Consider the following 25,060-nt stretch of genomic DNA (forward strand, 5'->3'; position numbering starts at 1 on the left):
AAAAAAAAAAAAAAAAAAAAAAAAAAAAAAAAAAAAAAAAAACAAAAAAAACAAAAAAAAAACCCGGGGGGGGGGAGAGGAAGATATAACAACCACAGTTTTTTTTTTTTGAAGTTCTTACAACAAGCAAATGGAGGGGACACACTTGGGTGGGAGGGGGGAGAGGAAGGAGGGAGGGAGGTTTCGGTGATGGGACATAATAATCAACTACATTGTATATTGACAAAATAAAAAAATAAAAAATAAAATAAAAAAAAAAAACAACTACAAAAATAAAGCCAAGGAAAAGGAGAGCGAGTGGTACAGGAAGAGAACTATTTTAGATAGGGTAGCCAGGAGAGGACACTCTGAAGAACATAGAGGTGAATGATGTAAAAGAGCTAATCATGTGAAAATTGAGGGGCAGGCAAAGCATTTCAGACAGAACAAATGACGAGTATGAAGGCCCTGAGGTGGGAATGAGCTTGTGTTTGAGGAAAAGTGAGAACAACAGTGTCATGGGAGTGGCTTGAGTGAGGTAAAGAGCAGCAGGAGATGAATTCAGAAAAGTGGGCAGCATTCAAGTGTTTTAGGGATTTGTAGACAATGGTAAAGAGTTCATTTTATTTTAAGTTTTATGGGAAGACACTGGAAGGTTTTGTGCAGAGGAGTGACAGGAGAGCATTTACATTTTTGAAGAATCACACTAATTGCTGGGTGGAAAAGACACTGCAGGCGTGGTGGTGGCAGGGGGTTAAGGACGAGAGTAGGAGCAGGGAACCCAGTTGGAAAGTTTATTGTGAGGATTCTAGGTCAGAGATTGCAGTGTCGTGGACCAAGATCATTTTAGGGTGAGACACAGTTAGATGTAGAATATATTTTGGCGGTTAAACCAACAGAATTTGCGGATAAATTGTTTGTGGGTGTGAAGTAAAGAGCAGCATCAAAGATAATTCTTGAGTGTGTGTCTTGAGCACCTGGGTGGGGATGGAAGGAAATTAAGATATTACCTTAAATTGCATTTTATGTTTGAGATGCTTTTTAGATATTCAAGCAAAGTCGTCAAGAAGGCACTTAGATGTAATGGGCTGGAGCTCAGGTGAAAGCCTAGGGATATACATTTGGAACATGTCAACATACTTTTGATGTTTTATATTAAATGCCATGAGAGTAAAGAAGATGACCTATGTTGTGGGTGTGGGCAGGGAAGAGAAGGAGGTCAAGGAATTAACCTTGCTAGCATTGAGATAATGGGAAAAGGAAGAGGAGCCAGTGAGGAAACAAAGAAGGCTTGTAGGAAGAATGCTTCCTAGCAGCCAAGTATATAAAATGTTTCAAGAAAGAGAGTCATAAAACTTGTCAAATGTTGTGGATGAGCAAGTAAGATGAGGACTGAGACTTGATCACTTGGTGATCTTGACAAGAGAGAGGTGCAGTGGAACAGTGAGGGATAAAGCTATTCAGAACAGGAAAGAGAAAAATGGAAGAAGAGGACATAGAGACAGTGAACACAGTCAAGTCTGTCTGGGGATTTCTGCTTCTGGTAGTGCTTCCTGAGGTTATATGTACCACCCCGACTAGAAAAGCAAGACCAATGATGAAAACTCTCTGCCTGAAGGTATTGGATAGCCAACAAATTGGTGGAGAATAATAAGTTTTGGAAGAAGAAAGAAACTGAGGAAGGGTAAACCCAGCACCAAGGCCTACTTCTCCATTAAGAGATTTTAGAAGAGGCAGTAGAAAGGTCGAGAGATTAGAACAGCACCTTTAACAGCATCAAGAGACTAAAGAGACAAAATCTGTAATCCAGAGTACGCCAAAGGTGAGAACCACGTAGTCACACTCCACCATGCTTTGCGTTGGAATCTCAAAGAACTAACTCTTAGGAATAAATGTGAACCAGAAATAGTTCAAGTCTGGCAGGGATTTAAACTCATTTTCAAATAAACTCAATCCTTAAAATCGGATTAAGGGATTCCCACATTGCTACTCCTCCTAATTACCTGTTAGAAGAAAACAAATCCTCTCTGGAGTAAGATAATATTATCCTAGACCTCAAATTATTTCAACAATTTAAAAATAATGTCTAGCACTGGTTGTAAAAATAATCAGTTCATATTAAGAGATAAAATGACACTAGTAAAAACCAAGAAGGGAAGGGGACTCTAACAATAGAAACAGACTCACAGAAGCTTCAGACAATGGGTTTACCATTAAGATTCTTACTCTGCTGAAGTATATTAAGTACAAGATTAGGAAATTTGACCGAACATAAAAACAAGCCAAATTAAAATTCTGAAACTGAATTTACCTGACAACTGAAATAAAAAATACAGTGTATGGATTTAATAACTGATTAGACACAATTGAATAGAGAATTAAGAGATAGGTAGAAGTGATTACCCAGAATTATGGAGAAAAAACGGAATGGAAAAATAGAAAGAGACGTTTATAAAATAAGAGATGTAGTGAGAACATCTAGGATGAGTAACTGGAGCCCCAAAAGAAGAAGAGTAGAGAGAAGACAGGACATAAGCGATATTTGAAATGATAATGGCTGAGAATTTTCCACATCTGGTGATGAAAACCAAACCACAGATCAAGAATCCATGCAACCCCCAACTAAGAGAACTAAAAGGAAAACCACACTTAGCCTTATTATAGCAAAAGTACTGAAAACTAAGACAAAAAGAGTTGTTATAAAGTAGGCATAGGGATCTCATGAAGCAACAGTTAGAATGAGATTTTTTTCTTTTGTTAGACACAATGGAAATTTCTACAAAGTTCTGAAAGAAAATAGCTGCCAACCTAGATTTCTAAACATGTAAAAATGCATCCTTCGACAATGAAGATGAAATGAAGACATTTTTAGACCAAGACCTTGTGAAAAAAATTTTTCCCCTCCAGAAGGCATGCATTATGCACTAAAAGGACCACTGAAGAATTTTTTTTTTTCCAGGTAGTGGGAGAATAAAACCAGATGGAAGCTTGGAGGTGCAGGAAAGAATAAAGAACAACCAAATGGGTAAATGTGTATAAATCTAAATGAATATTGACTGTCTAAAATAATAATTATAATTTCAAATTATAGGTTCGAATATAGAATTAAAATACACAACAGCAATGGCATATATGTCTAGAGGGGGTTAAATGAAGTCAAAGGGTATAAGTTCCTTGCATTGTACAAGAAGAGGTAAAAGTACTAATTAATGTTAGACTGCTAAGTCAAAGATGATATTGTTATCTCTAGTGTAACTTCTAACAATAGTAAAAAAAGTATGACTGCTTTAAAGGGGAAAACTGGAATAATACATAATCTCAAATCAATCTGAAAGAAGGCAATATAAGAAAGAAATAAAAAACATAAAACTAGTAAGAAAATAAGAAGCAAACAGTAAAATGGTACAATTAGATCCAAATATGTCAATTATTATGTTAAATACATATAGCCTACATGCTGTTATTAAAAGCAAAGATTGCCAGACCGAATTAAAAAAAAAAAAGTAACTATATACTGCTGTCAAAGACACATCTAAAAGCACAGGAAAATAGAAAGTTTGAAAGTAACAGGATGAGAAAATGTATGCCATGCAAACATTAACCAAAAGAAAGCCAAAAGAAATCCAAATAGCTAAATTAATATATCGAAGTAGGAAAACCTTTTTAAGAATTTTGTTTTAGAGGTTAGCAGGGAAATGAGTAGAAACTACAGGGGGACATTGGTCCTATCTATCTATCCATCTGTGTATGTATTTATTTAATTCTTGTGTATTACTGGGAATAATACAGCTGAGAGGGGTAAATTGGTGACAGGAGAGAGGAGTATAATTTAAGAGCAAAACTCTTTGAGTACAAGAGGGAATGGGATCCAGTGCTGAAATGGAAGAGTTTGACTTTGTAGGGATAATTTTCCTGTTATAACAGGCGGAGGATATGTGTACCAGATGCATATGCATTGGTAAATGGATTTGTTGGTGAGGAGATGAGACAGTTATCTTCTGATTGCATCTATTTCCTAAGGAAAATTTATGAACTGAGTGTAGGAGGATAGGTTATTGTTGGTTTGGACAGAAGGAAAGTGTGTAATAGTTTTAACAAGAGGATAAACAGATTTACTAAAGGACTATCTGAACAGTAGGCAGTGTTGGCAGTCCAGTTAACATCTGTGATCTTAAATTTAAAGTGAGGCTAGTAGTGTGGTAGTTGTATATTATTTTCCAGTCCAGTTCATCTTCTTTAGTAGGTAATGAATTTAACCTGTGCTCTCTTCCCTCATGGGTGAAGTAAGATGCAGGCATAGTTTCTGTTCATCAACGCTACACTTCCCAGACCCAATGAGACCTCTACCCCTCCCTCTGTCCTCTTTTATGTGTATTGTAGTGAGGAGGTGAGTGGTTGTAGTGCTGGTTCTACTGAAAAGCACCTCTCACTAACCCTCTGACCCCACAGCTGGTTGTTCTCTAAAATTAGAATGCAGACTATTTAGCACCTTTGGTTCTCAGCTGTTGACCTAGTTGCCCAATTTGGGAAAATGGTAGAGAATCCATTTTGAACTTCACAGCATCACTACATCCATCTGAAGAGACAAAACAAGCAGAGGCACTTAGTTTTAGTCCTGTGGGATCCCAGCTCCAGGGCCTACGAGGCTGACTCACTTTATCTGTGCATTATATCAGCGTTCCCCTTTATGGTATCAGTATCTCCCCTTGACTGAGTTTGAGTAGGTTTCTTTGCCTTTCAAATAAGCAGTCCCTGATATAAAGAGATGGCTAGGCAAAATTACTGTATTTAATTCAACAAGGCTTGATGACATACATGTGCCAATTAGTAATTGAGAAAGTTGGGTAACTTAAACCACTCTAAGCCTTGGTTTCCTCATCTGTATAAATAAGGAGGGGTTTTCAGCCTGTGTATTGTGGAGCCAAAGTTGTCACAAGGGCTTGTGAGCAGAATGGAAGAAGCAACAGAAAGGCAGGGCTCCTGGTCCACTTCAAGTCTGACCTCTGTTACGAGCTGAGCTTTTGTTAGAGATTTTGCCCAAAAAGGTTCTATTAAAAAAATGAAAACAAAACCCATTCTTTCAGATTTTACACTGTTTATTTCCACTGTGTAAATCCACAAATACTTCTCTTTTGTGATAATACAACTTCAAGTTACAAGGTAAAGGTAGGTTGGGAATTATTTCCAGGGTCATGTGATTAGGCATGTGTCAATCATTACGGCATGGTCATCACTAACCCCAATCTCAGCTTCCTAGTTCTCTGCTCTGAAAAGATCTTGTCCAGACAGTTACTCCCTGGTCCAGCTGAGGTGTGGGAGGGGGTATTGGTTCTAAGAAGATCAACAAATTCCTTACCATTATGATTTTGGCACTTATGTTCCTTTCCCCCTCTCCTTTTCTTCCATTTGTTCAGAAATACAAAGATCATGCTCAGGGAGGCCTCATTTCAGTGGGATGATGCCTCTGGGCAAGGGATTAGAGAGTTCAGGTGACCTCATCAGTCTCTTCCAGTTCAATAATTTTGCAGCTGCAGAAACTGGCAACTTGTTCTTGGCATAGTTAAAATGGGCACCCATTGATATTTCTGGGAATGTAACATACTGACTAGCAATAAATGTGAGGACTCCTGGTCAGCCAAAGAAGTAGAATTAACTGAGAAGAAGAGGTACTGAATCTTAGCCTTAGGTCATATGTAACGGTCACCAGTCAGTGATATATTAATTGATTCAAGCACAGGATTATTTTCAACAAATAAAAGATCAAATAATTTATCACCTCTTCAAAGTGCCTCTTGAACACACCTGGGAAAACTGGTATAAAGAAAGAGACCTGCTCATTAACCAAGTAAAACTTATCATTAAATCCAAACTAAAAAATTTCTGACTAACACTTTTACTTTGAAGACAGGTTTTTTAAAAAAGGAATTACTACATCTTGTTCATTCCCTTGGAAGAAAATTCTAGAGTTGGTGTTACCATGAAAATTATGTATTTTTGTTCTTAATTTGAATGTTTAATTTTACAGATTCCCCACTTACTAGGCCATCATTTTTTATAGACTTCCTCAGACATGTAGCCTATGGTCTAAAAAACACACCAGGGTTATAAATTTCTTTTTTACTGTCTTAAAACAACATTAAATGTAACTCTATTAAAATAGTAAAAGATATCATTTTAACAGTTTTTTTTTTTTAAATAGAAGATTATAAGATCTTGATTGAAAAAACGTTTTAAAAAAATAAATCCCAGGTAGACTCATTCTGAATAGGAAAGAGGGCTCTGCTGGGGAAGGAAGGCACTGGGCTCACAGTCAGCATTTTTCCAGGTGTTGTCGTTCTCTTCCAGGGAAACCCTGTGTGACTGTTCTCCAAGACTGTGTTAACCATATCAGAGGTTTTATTAAAAAATAACCTTTTCAAAGGAGCAGGGAAAATACCTTGTTTTTCCTTCCCACTGCCCAACTTTATGCCTTTCATAGTTACATTTGTGTGTCCTGAAACTAAAAAACCATACTTCATCCCTTGGCAACTGAGATGATTTTAAACAGCATTACTATGTACAGAACATGCACTGTTTTTGTTTTGGTTAAAAAATCTGCTCCTTCTGTAAAATTTTCTATTCTGCTTAATGGCATCATTCCCTAATCATCCAAGCTGGAAGAATCCTAGAAGTCCCACCGTAAGTGACTTCCTCTGCCTCACTCATGTCCTAGTCATCATGGACTCCTGGAAATTCTATCTCCTATCATATTCCATTAACTCTCCTGTTTCATCCATCCCCTCTGTAATGACTGTCATTTGAGAATTTGTCTCTGTCCTGAGATATTGCTGTCATCTTCTTAAATATATTCGCAGTTTTCCAACTTGCCTTCACCCTTTGTGCCTCATCATCAAGTCTATCTCCTGAATAGTCTACAGATAGATCTTTCTAAAACGAAAATCTGATGATGTTAAGCCTGTTTAAAGTTTTTTGGTGGCTTCCCCACTCCCTGAAGGACAAAGTCCAAACTTAGTTTCATGTCATACAATGACCTTGATGATCTACATGGCCTTTGTCTATACCTAATCTGGTATTTCCTTCACTTATTGTTTCAGTTACTCTAAACTAAACCTTCCAAGATACCACATCACATCCTATCCTCTCATTCTATCTGAAGAACTACTTATACTTTAATACGCAGCTCAAATGGTTCCTCTTTTTCTGGATCAACCTCATACCTTCCCAGCTTTGCTTTTCTAAAGATAACTAGTCATTCCTTCCTTAGTGATGCCAGTAAACTAAGAATCCACTGCTCTACTAAAATTTGTCTTCCCTATGAGACTGTGAGTAGGGACTTGGTCATTTCTATCTTGCCATATCCTCCGCCTTGCACTGGCATGGTATATGGGAGGTGCTCTGTAGATGTTGGCTGAGCAAAAGAAATTCCAAGCTTATACCAAAACGTTATATTTGTTCTTTTTTTTTTTTTTTTTAAAGATGACTGGTAAGGGGATCTTAACCCTTGACTTGGTGTTGTCAGCCCCACGCTCAGCCAGTGAGCAAACCGGCCATCCCTATATAGGATCCGAACCCGGGGCCTTGGTGTTATCAGCGCCGCCCTCTCCCGAGTGAGCCACGGGCCGGCCCTATATTTGTTCTTTTTTTTTTTTTTTAAAGATGACTGGTAAGGGGATCTTAACCCTTGACTTGGTGTTGTCAGCCCCACGCTCAGCCAGTGAGCAAACCGGCCATCCCTATATAGGATCCGAACCCGGGGCCTTGGTGTTATCAGCGCCGCCCTCTCCCGAGTGAGCCACGGGCCGGCCCTATATTTGTTCTTTTTTTTTTTTTTTAAAGATGACTGGTAAGGGGATCTTAACCCTTGACTTGGTGTTGTCAGCCCCACGCTCAGCCAGTGAGCAAACCGGCCATCCCTATATAGGATCCGAACCCGGGGCCTTGGTGTTATCAGCACCGCACTCTCCCGAGTGAGCCACGGGCCGGCCCTATATTTGTTCTTTTTAAGAAAAACTTGTTTTCTGCTGCTTATAACAATACTACCCATCCACTGTAAAAAAATCCAGGAAAACTACGAAGAATGAATGGCTTAGTTTTTTTACCAATCTATGACTACAGATTGAATCTAGATGTTTGTGCCTTACTTCTAAGGCCCTTGTAGACTTCCTTTTTTCTATCCCTGAGAATTACCAAAGGGCTATTTTCTGTGTTTCAGAATAGGCCTGTTGTTGCTTATTACCACAATTAACAGAGACAGAGCTCCAATACCCAAGCCAGAACTCAGCTGTTGTCCCTGAAAGCTTCACTGAGGTGCCACTTCAGCTTGGAACTGTTTCCAAGCTGCAGCCTCTATAACAGAAAGGTTGGAACTCCATTTCTCCTTCTCAGTACTGGAGATGCCAGCACTTTGCCATGCAGGTGAAAGTGCAGGTTCTTGACTACTGCATCTCAGAGCTGGTTGATTATGGTATGACACGTGTCATACTCAGTTAAGTGGTCTTATCGTTATGTCCCCTTCCTGAATCTGGTTTGCAATTCTAGAGCCCATTTCTTCTTATAGCAAATTGTTTCTCAAAAGCACTCTTGTCTGCTCTGGCTCCAATTGTGTTGCTCTCAACTCCTTTCTTCACTATCTGCAAACATGTCTCTCTGTGTTTGAATTCCAATTCTTAGAGTTCAAATTTATGCGTGAGGAGGCTCCTTAGCTCCCACATAATAATCAATAGTCATCTTTTGTGATAGAAGTAAAAATAGAAAAACTGGACTCCTCTCAGTGAATGTACTAATTGTTTTTCCTGATTTTTACCATTAGCATTAGCTCTACTGTCTTTAATCATAATAAATTACTTAACTGTATAAAAGATAAGGCTTGTGATTACTTTTGCTAATTACGAGAAGTCTCTGAAGTACATAGCAAGTCCTGACAGCTGATATATAGTTGGATCTTTCAGGAACTGGTTCATGGTCTGCTTTCGCCAATGTATTAAAGTAAGTTCAACTGCATTGTACATAATTCAGGTGGAAATTATTGAATTTTACTTTAGATTGCCTGAGTTTAATTTCACCTGGAAGTGTATCTGACATTACTCTGTTGTTTTTACTTGTGTAGACACAGTCAGTGTGTTTTTTCAGATAGGTGTTCCATGAACAAAACCTAGTTACATGAAAATGAGAGTTCTTTAACAACAATCATAAGTACTCGATATACTTGTCTTGGAGATGTAGACAATATATGTTTTCATGGCTCACGATACCTGTGTTATAAGTAGCAAGGACTGGTATTTCAAGGCCTTTTATTATTTATAATGCCCTTCAGTCTGACAAATCAGATGTGACTACTTTGTTATACTTAGCTTTACCAAACATAGAGAATGTACTAAAGATGAATATTTAAAAATCAGTTTTTTTGCTGTGAATCAAATCTGCAAGGAAATATACATATTTCAAACTCATCACCTATAAACAAAAAGATACATCAAGTAATCATTTTATTAACAAATACAAATTTTAAATGTTTGTGATAAAATATATCAATGTTGAATAAAAACATGTGTAAACAGTAATTCTACAAGGGGGAAGACATCTCAGTTTTGTTAATTTTGGTGACGTCTTCCCAACCATGTCTAATCTTCAGTATCTTCTTCCTTAAGCATGGCAGGAATAGAATAGCTTTACATATCAGGACAACAATTGGAAGGAAAACAGCCAGCATAAAAGTTGGAGGTGTATACCATACAAACTGTTTTATGTCCACCCATTTATTCCAGGCAAAAATCAATGCATGTATTGTGCCCAGTAGAAGGGAAACAATTCCTAGCTTGCTCTGCAAAAGAAAAACAAAATTACCTTGGTGAAGACTGATTCGACAAGAGTTTATTCTATCCTATCTCATTTGAATCTGTTCTGTTGCTTGGAAATCCTTTCATTCATCTATGATTGTTTTCCTATCACATTTCTCAGCATTGTCCTTTCACATCCTTCTATTCTTTTTACATGTGCCCCCTTACCATCTTACTTTTAGGTAATATTCTCTCCTCTAGGCTAGGTTGAGAAAATTCAGTCTTCCTTTCAGTGTCAGGTAATCAACCACCCTACCTTCCCTTTCTCCACCACTTTATTTCTCTGTCTTATGGCATTTCATGCCATAAGTGCTTTGTCTTTTGTGCATCTGCCTTAATTCTGTCTATCAAGAGACATCTAAAACCAGGGACTGAGTCTTACTCATCACAGGACCCCTGCGGGATCAACAGTGATTTGCATTTTAGGTGCTCAATAAATGTTGGTGGGTTGACTGAATATTACTGCAAAAATCAATTTGACTTTAGTGATCTTTATCAAGCGAAGGTCACTAATGAGATTCACTCTGATTTTGTTAAATGAATACTGAAGTAAATGAGCTTGGCTTATATTTTAAAAAAATCAAACATTCTGATAAAATGGAAAAATACTGACGATTATTTCAATGCTTGAGCAAAACAGAGCAATCTGGAGATAAGAAGAAAAATTTCAGCTTGCATTGGAATGCTTTGACATCATACAGATAAAGTTGCTTAAAAATAGTTGTTCACCTATGTAATCATATGGCATTCTGACAACAGCTCTTCTAGCTGACTTTTGACTTCTATGCACTTTACTGGAAATGGTCATTAGCCTGCCAGAATGAATCAAACTCACAATTATTCAGCCACACTCTTAATCCCCAACGAATATAATCAAATAGCTAAGTTTATATTTTAAGATTTGAATCTTCAGGGTAAATCACAGTGTAACCAGTACTCAGATTCTAAATGAAAAGTTTCTGAGCTAGTAATTGAAAATATATGTGATTGGTCAAAGATTAATTTTACCAAATGTAAATATGTAAATATGCTGTATACTTATGGGCTAGGTGCTGTGTATATAGTGGAATGGACTCAGTTGTCCAGATGCAATGCTTGAATTCCTAATTAAATTGAAAAGAATACTCAGCATTTGTCTGACAGGCAGCACAATGTCAGAGAAAGCTGTTTAATGAGGAACAGAGAACTCCAATGGCTATCAGGCTGAACTTACAAAATTAGAAAATACTGTGCTTGGAGAATGTGTTACCCTCTGTAAGCTGCACTGAAATAATTCAGCTAGAGACATACTTTCCAGCCTAATCAGATGCCATAATAAAGTGTCTGTTGGAGTACATGTGTGAACATGTAGAAAGGATAGTGGGGAATGTCTGACTTTGTGGAAATTTCCAAAGATGTCCACCCATAAAAGATAAAGCTATACAACTTAAAAAAATCTTGGCAGTGCTTATGACTCAATTAAACTCAGACCTTTGAAAACTGTTAGACACAGGTCCCCTTCCGAATTCTGGCACATCATTCTTTTTAAGTGGAATCTACCACTAGGAGATAAACTTCAGTAAATCTGAGATAGTTTTTGAATTCCAAGAATATTTAGACACTTCAAGTGAGTAAGCTACATAAAATGTAACTTGGAAAAAGCAGCCTTTCTAATTAGATATTAGAATACCTTTGGTAGATAAAAACTCCATATTTCAAGGACAGATTTTTTTTTTCTGTCTAGTACAAGGCTAGTTAGCTTAAAAGGCATGAATAAAGTCAGGGGATAGGTAAAATAACATTGTTAGTTTTTGAGAAACTAATAAACCTCATGATATTGGATTTCTAAAATATCACATTTGTAGTTAGTAGGTGGGTAGCAAATTATCTAATAAGTTTCAAATATTAGAAAGAACAGTTTTCTTTGAGCAATGCCTTTATGTCTAGAAAACACTCTTTTAGAAGCAATACAGTAACAACAGGAGAACACGTTACTAATTCTAAGAAGTGCGGGATCTTTGCTTTTAGAAAACATTTTTTATTTTTTATGGGGTAAAGTCAACATACTTGATATTATAAACCCAAAAAGATTTACCTCTCTGAGGGACCAGTTATTTTATATATCACTTACCTGAATATAGTGAAATTCTCTCCATGTCAAAGAGTCACTCACAGATGGAATAGATGTCACAGCCAACAGAGCCAGTAGTGCAAGTCCCACAATTCCCAGAGACACATAAATCTCCATTCTCCAAACATCATGCTCAATCCAACCATCTTCTTTATTTTGCTGGACCTACCAGAAGGTGAAAGAGGAAAGAAGGAATGTGAACAACACTTATTTCCCACATGTAAATCTCCTTCTGTACTTCCTCTGTCTACTATGAAGGCTTTGATAACGAGGGAGGCCTCCACAAATTTATGACTTTATCTTTTTTTTTGCATTCCTCTAAAAGAAATGACATAGGCTACATTACTTTCTTTCCTTGAATGCAACATTTGTATAATCAGTTTTATTAATTATGTAATAATTTTTTGATGGCTTACTTGGATAGCTTACATGCATGCATGTGTGGTAAATAAGCAGAAAATAAAAACAATCAGCATTAAAAAGTAATCTTGTAAAGGTGCTACAAGTTTGAAATGTGGCTCTATCCATGAAAAAGCATTTTTTTTATGTTGTTAAGTTGTACTTTATTTTCAGTTTAAAAAACATTCCTCAATGTAAAACTGTACAACCAAGCCCAATGAAATTATAATAAAAAATTTGAAAATGCAGATTACTTTCTCAACACAGAGTTTTAACAGGGATTTGGGGTATTGATGTTACAAAAAAAAAAAGATTAATTTGTTAGGTGACTTAGACTTTTTAGTTTAGAAATATTTTCAACATTGTCATCCTACCTGTTGGTATGCCCAGTTTAGCAATTTGTATCTGTAGGATCGCCTCATTGGGTAAGATAGACTATAAATTGCATGCAGAACAGCAAAAAAGAAACTGAGAAGCCCAAATTGCTTTCTTATTAACATCCACTTATCCAACCAATGTGGAAATTTCTTGTACTTGGTTCCATTCTGAAGTTGTACTACTGCTGCTATCACACCTGGCAAATAAACCAATGCCAAGAGGGTGATGGAAACCACTGGCAAGACTTTGTTGATGACCAGGATTGGAATTTTATAAAAATATTGTTGATGGGAAGTTACTAAAGGGTAAATTATTTCCCTCAAAAGAGTGTAAAGAAAAGTTATAGATGATACAATAGCAGCTATTTTAATTGGCAAGCGCCACTTTGGAAAGAATTCCTGTTTGTGCTGAAGTTCTGAGGGGCAATCAAATTCATCAACATGGGCTGTTTGATGCAAAAACAGAGGTCTTTTCAGCATGCTGGTCTCTCCTGTGTCCTTATTCTACAATGGAAAGAAAAAAAACATCTTAAAATTGAACAAAACAATGGGATTTCTCTTAAATTAATTACTTATTTCTTGATCATTGTGCTTTTTAGTGAATAAGGGCAGTGTGGATATTGGTTATCCAATAATCTGAAGACTATGAATAATAGACTATGCTGAAGACATCACTGACCAAAGGTTTGCTTAGCTACATTGGGTTCCCTATTCATTTCTGTTACTCATTTGTCTTTAAGACAAAAGAAATACATGCTTTAGACGGGTAAGACAGTCAACTTGAAAAATGAAATGATTTTATTTTAAGCACACTATTATTTTTATAGAGTCTATGATTATAATTTCTTAATAATTTTTCCTGTTAGAATAATTAAGATTAAAATAAATAATTTCTGTTACAACAACAACTGAGATCATTTAGAAAGGTAAGAGTTTGGAAGCAAAATTTTCTGCCACTTTTTCAGTCATATAATGTGATAAGAAACACCGAATCCCGTGGTTGACCAAAAGTGTGAAAAGTGATTCTTATCCAAAACTGGATTTAGTTGGTTAAACAGTGAATCAATTTGCATAACGATCTGTTGGTAAGCTGCCAGAGTGCCTATGAGAAAAATGCTTGCTTACAAAACTATTGTTATACAGTTATTGATGACTTTTTAAAAAAAAAAAACTTAGAACCTAGACTGTTAGAAAGAATTTGAAGGGCTTTGGAGATAATCTGGTCCAACTCTGTCACTAGGTAAACCAAGACCCAGGATTTTTAGTGAACCATTTGAGGTTGTTCAGCTAAGTCCCCGATAATCAGTGAAGGTAATATTTCTCTCATATTTACCACACTGCTCTTCACCCATCACAGTATCAGTGACAGGAATTTGAGTAAAGATATCAACAAACTAGAGTGAAAATCACTTTTACAACACTAGGAGATATGGAACAGCATTTAAATTATTTTAAAGATCTTAAATTATTAATTATTATTGTTATTATTTTACCAAATAATCATCTTCTTCTAGATTTCTCATAGGCTTCATTTTCCAAAGTTCTTGATTTGTGATGTTTTCTTTGCTCTCCATTAATTCTATAAAATAGTATGGCTTCAGCCACCTATAAAAATTAAAATAATTATCCTCTTCAAGTCTATTCTATTTATGATGTTAATGTTTGATGAGACAATATGAAAAATGTACTCACTTAAAGACTACAGTGGCAGAGAAAGTACAATTAACATTCAGATAGTGATTTATTTACACATTTAACCTCACATTATAATCTGTAAGAGTCTCAAACCAATGCTCTTATGACAAGAGTAACTGCTCTTTGTCCAACTATCTGTGCAATGAATGACCTACGTGTCTATATGGAATACAAAGGGTTAGACGTTGCCTTTTATTTTAGGAAAATTTCGCTTCAGGTTTTCATTTAGAGGAAAGCCAACTCCCCTCAAAGGTAAATAGAATTAGAAATGCATTTTTTTGAGAGTAACAATGTTATCAATGGAGGTGAGAGATAGCTGACATAAAATTATACTTCAAGAAGTTATATGTCCAATAGACTTTTGGGGTTGATATTGGAATCCGAAACAATAATTAATTGATTTTATGGGGAAATGTATTCTAGGTTTTAGTTAATGAATAAAACTGATCCTCTTGGAAGTTGAACCCTGATAGTGCCAAAGAGGACCACAAGGTCATATTTCCAGAGTGCCATTTTCTCATTGAATAATGGGCTGGTCTTTGTTGGTAAGACATGAATTGCTAGTAGATTTCCAGTGAGAGTGTTAAATTGTGCTCAATCATTGACATTCCCACTCTCCTGGTCAACCCTGTGGAGAGTAACTTCATTAAGTTTCTTATCTGATAAAGGAATCTTTTCCTTAACAACCTTCACAGATCCTCATCCAGGCTTGATGTAACATTTCTTAGGAAAGGGAAACCTATGATGTCACAATATTATTCATTGTTTTTATTAGTTCTAAATTTATTTCCAGAGGAATACACCTCCAATTTGTACTTCATAGATTCAATGAGAAAAGCAGATGAGCTATAAAACAATTGGACTGACAGAAAACATTCTAAGTGTTCTGAAATTCAGACCACCTGTAATTATCTAGTGGAAAGTTGTTTCCAGTAATTGTTTAAAATACTTAAAACATTCCCCAAGTTTTAAAGGTTTGACCTTCACAAAGAATAAAGAGGAGGCACCTTTACATAATGCCACCATTTTCTTTGTTGAGGTTCTCTTGGAATGTTTTCCAGGTATGATCTACTTTGAAATTTCAGAACATTCATGATGAGGATATTTGTTGTTTTGGTTTGCCCACACTCTTTTCCCACTTTTTTTCTGATTTAAAACATTTCTTCTATTTGGAGGAATGCCCGTCCTCCATCCAATATGGTTTCAGAAGGTTGGTAATTACAGTAACAACCATCCTCTGGCCATAGAAATAGGCATATTACTCAGGCTTGGCCAATCACAGTTTCTTACTTCCCAGATCACCCCGATTGTCTTAGGGATAGCACATAACCCTAGTCGAATCAATTATAGTTCTTCTCTGATATTTGTCTGTGAAAGTGGATGAGGGAAAGGAGATGTCTTTAACATTTTGTTAAGTTGGGATGGTATAAGCCTGCCACGCTTTTTTCTCGATGCTGTAAGGAGAAAGATGTCTTCAGTAGAGCAGAAGAAAACCAACACACAGAAGCAGAACAAGAAATGGGGAAAGACAGAAGAGTCTTGGTGGCACATTTCGAGTATTTAGAGTCCCTGATACCAGATCCTGAATTTCTCAGTTACACAGTCAATACCTTTTCTTTTTTGCTTAAATTAGTTTGACTTGGGTGTTCACCATTGGCATTTGAAAGAACTGTGAATAAAGCATATGCCAATCACCAAGTATTAATAAACCCCAATCTAAGATGGACAGTAAAGAGCAAAAACAGAAATGAGACTCTGCGCCTGTTCTGGAGAAAATTACAATCTATTTTGCTCAAGAAGGTTTATTCCAAGTCATTTGATGATTTAACATAAATAGAGTAGTTTGGGGGGAGGAGTCTAGGAATAGAAGTATCATCTACTGTAGTCAAATACAAGAAGTAATTTAGTATGTTTAGAGATTTTAACATATAAATCTACACTTATTCAATATTAATTCATTAACTATATTGTGAATAATGATGTCAGGCAATAGGAATACAAAGTTAAATGAGATAAAGCCTCTGTTCTCAAAAACCTTGCAGTCTAGGAGAGAAGGCAGACATTTCAACAAATACTGTGATGTCCTAAAGGAAGACAAGTTTTATGGACAGATGGTGGCATGAGAAAGGTGAAGGCTCTCTTCTAGACCGAGTCCTGGCACATCAGGTTGGCAGTGTTTGCTGACTGAGGGCCACTAGGTAGTGAGTCTGGGTGGAAAGCCAGAGTGGCCCTGGAGAGGTACCCAGCCATTTGTCAGCATGGTAAGATCATGTTGAAGAGAAAAGCCACAGAAAAGCCTATGGCAGTGAGGAAGCTTGTTCACTGTGTGCCCCACAGTCAACTTTGTGCCCAGAAACCAGGAAAATTAAATATTGGTCAAGTAAAATATGTTGGTTTCCAGCAGACAGTAACCAAATATATAATTTAAGTTCTACAGTAATTTTTTTTTAAAACAACATAACGGGAAACAGCACAGTGTTAAGATGTTAGGAACTCCGAATTTGACCCAAATTTCTTGAACTTTCATCCCCATTAAAAAGTGAAGCATATTTCTGATGTGACTGTTCTGCTCTGCTGTATCAGGATTGCTGTTTTGCTGGTGTTCCTGCTAAATATTGACACAGCCCAACTGACTCATGTTTACATCCAAGAGTTTAGAATATGAAGAAATCCAATTGTAGGTTGCATTGCATTTCCAGCCTTCTATACTTTCAAGTGCAGACTTGCTTTATTATATTTAACTGTGTGAAGGTGAGATATTTTCCTCACTGTTCTGTTTTTTAAAGCATTGCTCTCACCCCCCACCCCCTGCTTAACATTCATAAAAATGAATGACATTTTATTAAACATCAGAATGTGGAGAGCATTTTTTTTTTTTTAACAAAAAGAACATAGTAAGGAATTTGGAAGTGTATGTACATTTTATGTCTACAAACCTATTTAAAGCCTTGATTGACTATTTTGGAGGGAACATAAACTCCACCCAGATCCTGAAAGAGTAGGACCAAAGTTCCAAGGACTTAAAATGAAAACTTCCCGTTACTAGGAAACCCGAAGACCAAGTCGCATGATTTTAAGTATACAAAGTTGGCATGCAAACTCGTGGCGTCTTTGCCAAGTCGGAAAATTTGACATCAGAACCCAACCTGAAGGCAAACTGAATAATCCATCTTATCTCTAAGCCCCCAGCCTTCCCGTGGGTCCCTGGCCCCTAGCCCCCGGACCGGCCACGACCGAGCGGTGCGCTCCAGACCCGGGAGAGCGCGCGACCCGCTACACCCCTGGGGCGGGCGGGGACCCAGAGCCCAGCCTCGCAGGGACACGCGGACACGGGGAGCAAGCGGCGAGAGGGAACCAGTGCAGGGACGACTCACCCGCTCCTCGGTGTGACCTGACCGTGAGTTGCGGCGGCGGCAGCTGCCCCGAGGTGCCTTCCCCGCCCGGCACCCGAGCCTCCCGAGCGCGGCCTCGCCGGCTGCAGACCCCGCCTCCTCGTCGACTGCACGTCCAGCGCCACCTGCCGGCGCCGGCCTCCTCCAGGCTGCTGCGTGGACAGACCGCCCTCGGAGGCCTCGGCCGCCCAGCCCAGGATGTCCCCACGTCGCGGTCTGGCCCCTCCCGCTTTCCTTTCAAATAGCCCCGCACGCCGCCTGAGGTCTGCTCCGTACCCTCGCGCCCCTCGGCTTTCCGTCAACCCCCCAGTCACGAACATTTGTGCAATTCTTTAGAGCAGTGGTTCTCACACTTTAGCGTGTATCCCAGTTACTCGGAGGACTTACTACAACGTCGACTGCTGGGCTCCACTCACCGTTTTCAGTAGATCTAGCCCAGGGACTTGCGTTTCTGCATTTCCAAGAAGTTCCCGGGTGATATGAAGGCATTCTCAGGTCACGCTTTGAGATGGGCTGCTTTAGAGTTTACAAGCTTCCACAGTGAGCTCATTTTAATCCTAACAGCATCTCCATGAACTGGCTGTTACTTGCTCCCTGCGTTGTCCAAATCTTGTACCCTAAACCTCGCAAACACTGCCCCCCAGCTGAAAAAGCCTTTAAACCCCACGTTTACTCCTTCCCTTCATGCCTTAGCAGCTTCCCATATCCTGGTTCAATCAAGTATTCCAAACTAAAGCAAAGTTGTCAATACCTAAAAGTTTTAGGAAGACAGAACGCGAGGGGGGATTTACTCCTCCGTGTTGGAGCCAGCCTCAGGGTAGGGTCTGAGACCTGACTTGCAACTTTTGGGGATTTGGGGTACAGCATTCCCAAGACTAGTCTGGTTAGAAAATGCGAAGGAAAATGAACGTTCCACCGCATTTTTCGTGACTGTTATTCACACATAGCTAAGTCTCCGAGGACTGCCTATGTTTTAATACAGTATTTTTTGTAGTCATTGACTTTCCTCGGGTGATCTTAAATCCCTTTGAAGATTAAATACCATGGACTGACACCTTGTGGTGGAAGTAGGATATTACACTTATTTCCAGTGAAACTAGAACATAATTAAAAAGTTTTGGAAAAAAATTTGTTCAATCTGTGTGTGAGTGCTTATAGCACAGACTACAAAGAATTAAGACAGATTGTTAAGTATGTCTAAGCACTCGTATATGGTTTGTGGAAAACAACATTATGCTATTGAAAATGTTTAAAACCAGATTGCTAGTTTTGCTACCACTCATAAGACTTAGAGGATTTTAAGATGGGAATTCAATCAAATGTGAGTTATAAGCAAATTTGGATCATTCAGAATATTTTGGAATAAACTTAAATTATAGTGAGAGCATATAAAAAAACAGGCTTCTAGGATTTGGGGTCAAATACTAAATTAGACTTCACAGTAACATGTCTTGGAAAAAACATAATAATTTAGAATCCATGAGTACTTTCATCTGACCAATAAACGACCTGTTCTTAGAACTCGATGGGGACTGACTGCCATTTTAGAAATAAATGGGGTACTATGTTGTGAAGGTAAAATTTAAAAAAACCACACACATTCTTTTTTTTTTTTTTTTAAAAGATGATCAGTAAGGGGATCTTAACCCTTAACTTGGCACTGTCAGCACCACGCTCTCCCAAGCGAGCGAACCAGCCATCCCCACATAGGGATCCCTACCCATGGCCTTGGTGTTATCAGCACCACACTCTCCGAAGTGAGCCACGGGCCGGCCCTGAAAAAACCACCACATTCTATTAAAGATCATCACAGAGAGTAATAGAGAGTCAATTGTAAATGAACAAGAACTATATTTAATTTTTCTCCTTTAGAAGTCAAACTAACTCCTAAGGGGACAGTAATTCAAATAATGATCACTATTTCCAGGTATACCTCTTACTGTGTAAGAATCATCAGACTTTTATTTCAGGATGAGGCGAAAATTACCTAAAGTTCAAGGAGAAATATTTTGTCAAAATGATTGTCTTAGCACAGATATGCTAAAGCTCCACTGTGTAAATATTCTGATTCTGCCACCCTCATATGTTCAATTCTCCTCACTAGTTCAAGATCTGCAGGTAGGGTAATCTTCAAACTATGTGTTCAGTTTTTCCCTAATGTCTATTAAAGTAGTTGGGGGTAGAGAGAAGGTCTACCCTTGGGACTGAAGGTTTTAAAAATTCTTCCATATATTTCCCCCCAACTCAAAGTCCTTTATTGCCTATTCACCAACAAAGTCAACAGTCAACATCTGTTCAAGGTAGGTTTTAAGAATAGGTGGTTTATTTTGAAGTTCACAGATCCATCTCTGCCAAATACTTCTCACTGATGCTCAAAATTCCAAAACAAAATATATTCTATTGGCTTTAAATCTAATATGATTTATCAAAAGGCCGAGGTCCCTGGAAATGGTACCGCATTAAGCTTTATCAGTTATTTACATACAACTATGAATGAATATTTTAGTTCTTTCCTGAAAGTATGTTCTGGCATAGTGAATGATACTAGGATATTGAACCCTTACACTGGGAGGTTGCGAAGGGCTTACATCTTAGGGGAAAAAAGAAGCATTAGGACCAAGAGGACAGATCTTACCACCTTCATAATATTACTCATCCTAGGCAATTTCTCTTTTCCTCACATGTCCATATCAAACATTACATGACAGTGAAATAAACTATCTTCTTTAAACCACTTGATCTTGGTTCTCTTTGTTATAGTAGCTTAGTCTAGACCCCACCTTGTCTGATAAATTTCAACCATTTTCAGTGTCTGTATTGTTGATTTTTATATGTGTTTCTGTTTCCCTCACTAAACTGTTAGCTCTAAGAGAGCAGAGATCTTGCCATTTTTATCTTTTGTATCTCTTGTAACTTAGAGATTGATAGAACAGACTTTTTGTAAGTGTTTTTGGAATGTGGTTTTAGCCCCAGTCTCAATAAGGTTGTATAAGGCACGTGAATAAGGAACCCATGAATGTCTAGACATCATTTAGACCAATGCTGTGGGCCCACATCCATTTATTACATGTTTTATTGGGAATAGTCTCTTATCCACCTTACTTAGTCCATATCCCCTTCTTCTTGCTTTCTGCTCCAGCAACTTGTGGGTCCAGGTTTATACAACCTTATTGAGACTGGGGCTAAAACCACATTCCAAAAACACTTACAAAAAGTCTGTTCTATCAATCTCTAAGTTACGAGAGATACAAAAGATAAAAATGGCAAGATCTCTGCTCTCTGCCATTGTCACAGGAACTACAGGCCTTCGATGTCTTGAGTTGCAGAGGATAGGGACTAGAGAATATTGAATAGGAAGAGCTGGTTCATTGGAGAGTCCAAGAGGCTAATTGGTAGAGTTGAACCTAAAATTTTTAGTAATGGACTCTGTCTCAAGCCAGAACCATGCCTAATTACTCCTAGATTTGAGATTCCAGAAGAAAGGATAAAAGGAAAGATAACTCTTATTTATGAATGACAACTCTTTACCAGGACTGTGTTATGTGGCTTTATATATTACCTCATTTAATTCTCTCGATATCCCTGCTATATAGCAATTATAGATGAACTGAAGCTTAGAAAGTTTGAGTAACTTGATTGAAATTACTGAAAAATTGAAGTATAATTTTTAGACATCAAGGTGGGACTCCAACCAAAGTCTATATAACTCCATTGCTCTTTCCACTGTGCTATACTGCCTCTATGACCACATATAATCAATCAAATTTCCTCAGGCCATACCAAATTGGGAGGATTCAAGAGGTAGGGTCATTCTGCTCCACAAGGTCATTCAAGGACCCCAGCTCCTTCCATCTTGTTGTTCTACTGTCTCTGAGTGCACTGTCCTTGGCATCAAAATTGAAGCTGTGGCACGGGCACATCCATGATCCAGGTTGCAGAAAAGGGAATGAGTACAAGTTCAAGGCAGATTATTTTCTTATAAGAATTGAGGCAGAAGTTGCACAAGCAGCATTTAAAGTATATTACTATAGAAGAAGGGATAACACATTCTTATAGTATTTTACTATAAGAAGAAGTTTCCACCACGCTCTCACCTCCAACTCTAATTGCTGCGTCCGTCCAAACTTGGGCACTTTGATTTCTTCCTTCCTTCAGCTGAGTGACTTGCTCATTCTGAAGCCTGTCTGAGGGTTTCAGCAGCAAACTTGTTAGTCAGTGGCTCAGTCTTATACTGGAGGCTGAGTATTAGTATTAAACCAACCTCTTATGTGTCCTGACTGTGAACATTCTCGTGTAGAAGTTTTCTCACCTGGCCTTCCTGCTGACCCTCCAGGTATGCCTGGACATGAGGAATACTCAGTGGGAACACTGCTTGGGTTTCCTTGCTACCATAGAATCTGCTGTTCTTTTTAAATAAAAAAGAGAAAGGCTGTTACTGTAACTAAAAACCAATGCTAGGAGCTTTAAGAAGACAAAGATATATTTTCTCTTATTTTGACCAATTACAAATAATAACCCTCTTCTTTCAGGATACATTCCGTTTTAGGTAGCACCTATCAAGTTCCATAAATTTCTACCTGTCCAGAGTTATTATATTCCTAAGAGTGTAACATTTGTGCAGTGATACAGAACACGTCTCAGAAGCGTTTCCAGTTTCTTACAACACCTTGCATTTCTAACCTTCCTGAGAAATCTATTAATAAACACTTACTAAGTGCATTTTGCTAAATCCTGTAAGATAAGTTCAACTCAAACAGTCGCTTAAAAGATTCTTGCAAAGAAATTGCAGTTTGAAGGAAAACATCTGTAATGAAAGCATAAGTAAACAAAAAGAAGGTGGCAAAGCTGGCATTTTTCTTACTCTAAGTTTAATTTCTTTATCGGCTTCATTATGAAGTCATTTTTTGGCAGTCATCCAAAGGCCTATTTGAAATGTGGATTTACATTCACCAGAGCTAATTACAAATCCCACCTTGTTGTTTTGAGTTATTAGCAGATGATAGTATACATGTATATGAGTATATTTGTAAATATATTGGGAATACGTACACAGATAGGGTGTGTGATAAAAAATTGGGGAGACCTTTGTTGTAGGGGAAAGGGAATGTGGAAAGGTTCAGCAGGAGAACCCCTTCCTCTGCTCTCCCCATGCCTTGCACTCAGCCTTTCTTGCTAGACTGTAACTTATGGGTGGCAGAAACCACTTCTTTCCATTTGGCTCCTCAGGCTTAATATGAAGCAAAGTATATACTGGGGAGCTGATAAATACTTATTGAATGAAGGGTTCCTTGGGGATAATTTCAAGGAGGAGCAAGTAGTGAACAGCATAAAGTGCTATAAAAAAGTCAATTAAGATAGGAAGTAAAAAAAAGAGTCTGTTGGATTCAACATTTAAGAGGACTCTTCTAAGTGTAGGAGAACAGTTATTGAGGGGGAAACCAGACTGTCGTGCATCAAGGAAGATATGGGGAAGGAAAGAGGGAAGACAATGACTATAGCTTCCAAGAAGGTTGGATAAAAAGGGAAGGAGAGAGTTGGGGCAGAAGCTGGCGGATGTCACATTGAAGGTGAGAGAGATTAGAGTCTCCTTATAGACCGAGAGGATGAGAACTACATAAAGAAAGAAATTGAAGATACATGAAAAAGAGAATACTTGATGGAGTTAGGTAGTAGGGAAAAGTGAACAGAGATGAAACCCAGAGCATGGTGGAAAGATTATCATTGAACAGAAGCAGGGACACCTCTTTCTCATGGATTAGAAGAACGGAGAGAAATGTGAGTTGAGATGAAAATGACGTTGCGGGGAGGGGGCAAGGACAGTGAGAGGTCACGGCTGATGGGAGTTAGTCAGGACCAGCTGAAGGGGACGGAGGGTATGGGCTCTGAAACTGCAAAAATTGGGGACTTGTTTCTTACCCTCAAACCAGAGGTTATATATAAGGATTATATTTTCCTTTGGCCTAGCAATATGTTTATGCCCGGAAATTAGACTTATAAATGTAGCAGTGCTCCTCCCCTAGACCTACTGCTCGACTGGGCTAGCCAGGGAATTTCTAACACAGTGTACTGGTGGTGATTTCTTAGTAGTTCCTGACAAATTTCTCCTAGGTGAGCTTCTTAACTGTTAGCCATCTTTGTATGTCTATTCCTTAGCTGAGAGCATGACTCACAGTAGCTGGAGCTCAAAAAATTGAATTGAATTGAATTTTCTCCCACTTAGTGCTTGTTATAGGCCTCTCCTCAGTCTGGCTTTTTTATTCTGGTTGGCTTTCTCAGAAGCCATCGTTTCTGTCTACTTCATTTGTTCACACCTCTATGATAGCTCTTGTCTCGTCATGTTCTTGTCAGTAGTGTGACATGCCTAACTCTGCTGTGGATTGGTCACTGCAGAATCCTTAAGAACGTGCGGTGAGCTTCACAGGGAGAAGTCAGTTGGGTTAGTTCAATAAAAAACACATGGGCCGGCCCGGTGGCGCACTGGATGGTGCGCCGCTTGGGAAGCGCGGTGGCGCTCCCGTCTGAGGGTTCGGATCCCACATACAGACCGGCTTCCGCTCACTGGCTGAGCGAGGGGCGGGAGCAACGCCGAGGCTTGCGATCCCGTTGCCGGTCCCCGGTCCGGTACGGGGGCAACACTGAGGGTTGCGATCCGTTGCCGGACACGGAAAAAAAGACAAAAGACAAAACAAAAAACAAACAAAAAAAAAACACAGAAATAGGTTTGTGGTCAACAGAGCAAGTTTTACACACTGTTTCCATCTGAGATGGGATAGGGTTCTTCCAATTACAGTCAAGGAAACTGTCTTAGTATTAAAGGGGCCTTCAGAGAGCTGAGACTTCAGCTTCCGGGAAGCTTGCTTTGGTGGTGGGCTGCTGTTTTGTGCAGCCACAAGGTGGCTCCAGAGCCTTTTTCTGCAAAAATGAACCTCATCAAGGGCCTCAGGTGCTACTGCTTTCTGCTTATATTGTTTTAGCCAACTTCCTCAAACTCACTGGAAAGAGGGAAAGATGGCATTCTTTGTGGTTCAGTTGGTCTTATGGTATGTGAGCGTATTCCAGGGTCTAAATAGTTTTCATGAGGTTTAGAGTAAGTGTCAGGCACTGTATGTTTAGGCTCATTTCTATGTGTGTGTTCAACTATCATCTATCTATCTGTTGTCTTCCTATCTACCCTTTCTTTCTTTTTTTCTTTCATCTATCTATCTATCTATCATCTATGTTTGCTTATTTGAATGAATGTGTGTATCTTTATCTGATAATTATCCCTTGTTA

General features: G+C 38.4%; 1 protein-coding gene across 1 annotated transcript; it reads right to left on the reverse strand.

The window, feature by feature from the left end:
• Positions 1 to 9,447: 9,447 nt before the first annotated feature.
• Positions 9,448 to 17,928, reverse strand: STEAP1 (six transmembrane epithelial antigen of the prostate 1). The gene is made up of 5 exons (XM_008585606.1): positions 17,771 to 17,928; positions 14,195 to 14,306; positions 12,699 to 13,205; positions 11,926 to 12,090; positions 9,448 to 9,799 (listed from the first exon to the last, which is right to left on the reverse strand). The coding sequence occupies exons 2-5, from the start codon at positions 14,273 to 14,275 to the stop codon at positions 9,542 to 9,544; spliced, it is 1,011 nt and encodes a 336-aa protein (XP_008583828.1). The 5' UTR covers positions 14,276 to 14,306; positions 17,771 to 17,928; the 3' UTR covers positions 9,448 to 9,541.
• Positions 17,929 to 25,060: the final 7,132 nt, after the last annotated feature.

Source organism: Galeopterus variegatus, unplaced genomic scaffold (assembly GCF_000696425.1).
Source record: "Galeopterus variegatus unplaced genomic scaffold, G_variegatus-3.0.2 Scaffold3639, whole genome shotgun sequence".
NCBI lineage: Eukaryota > Metazoa > Chordata > Mammalia > Dermoptera > Cynocephalidae > Galeopterus > Galeopterus variegatus.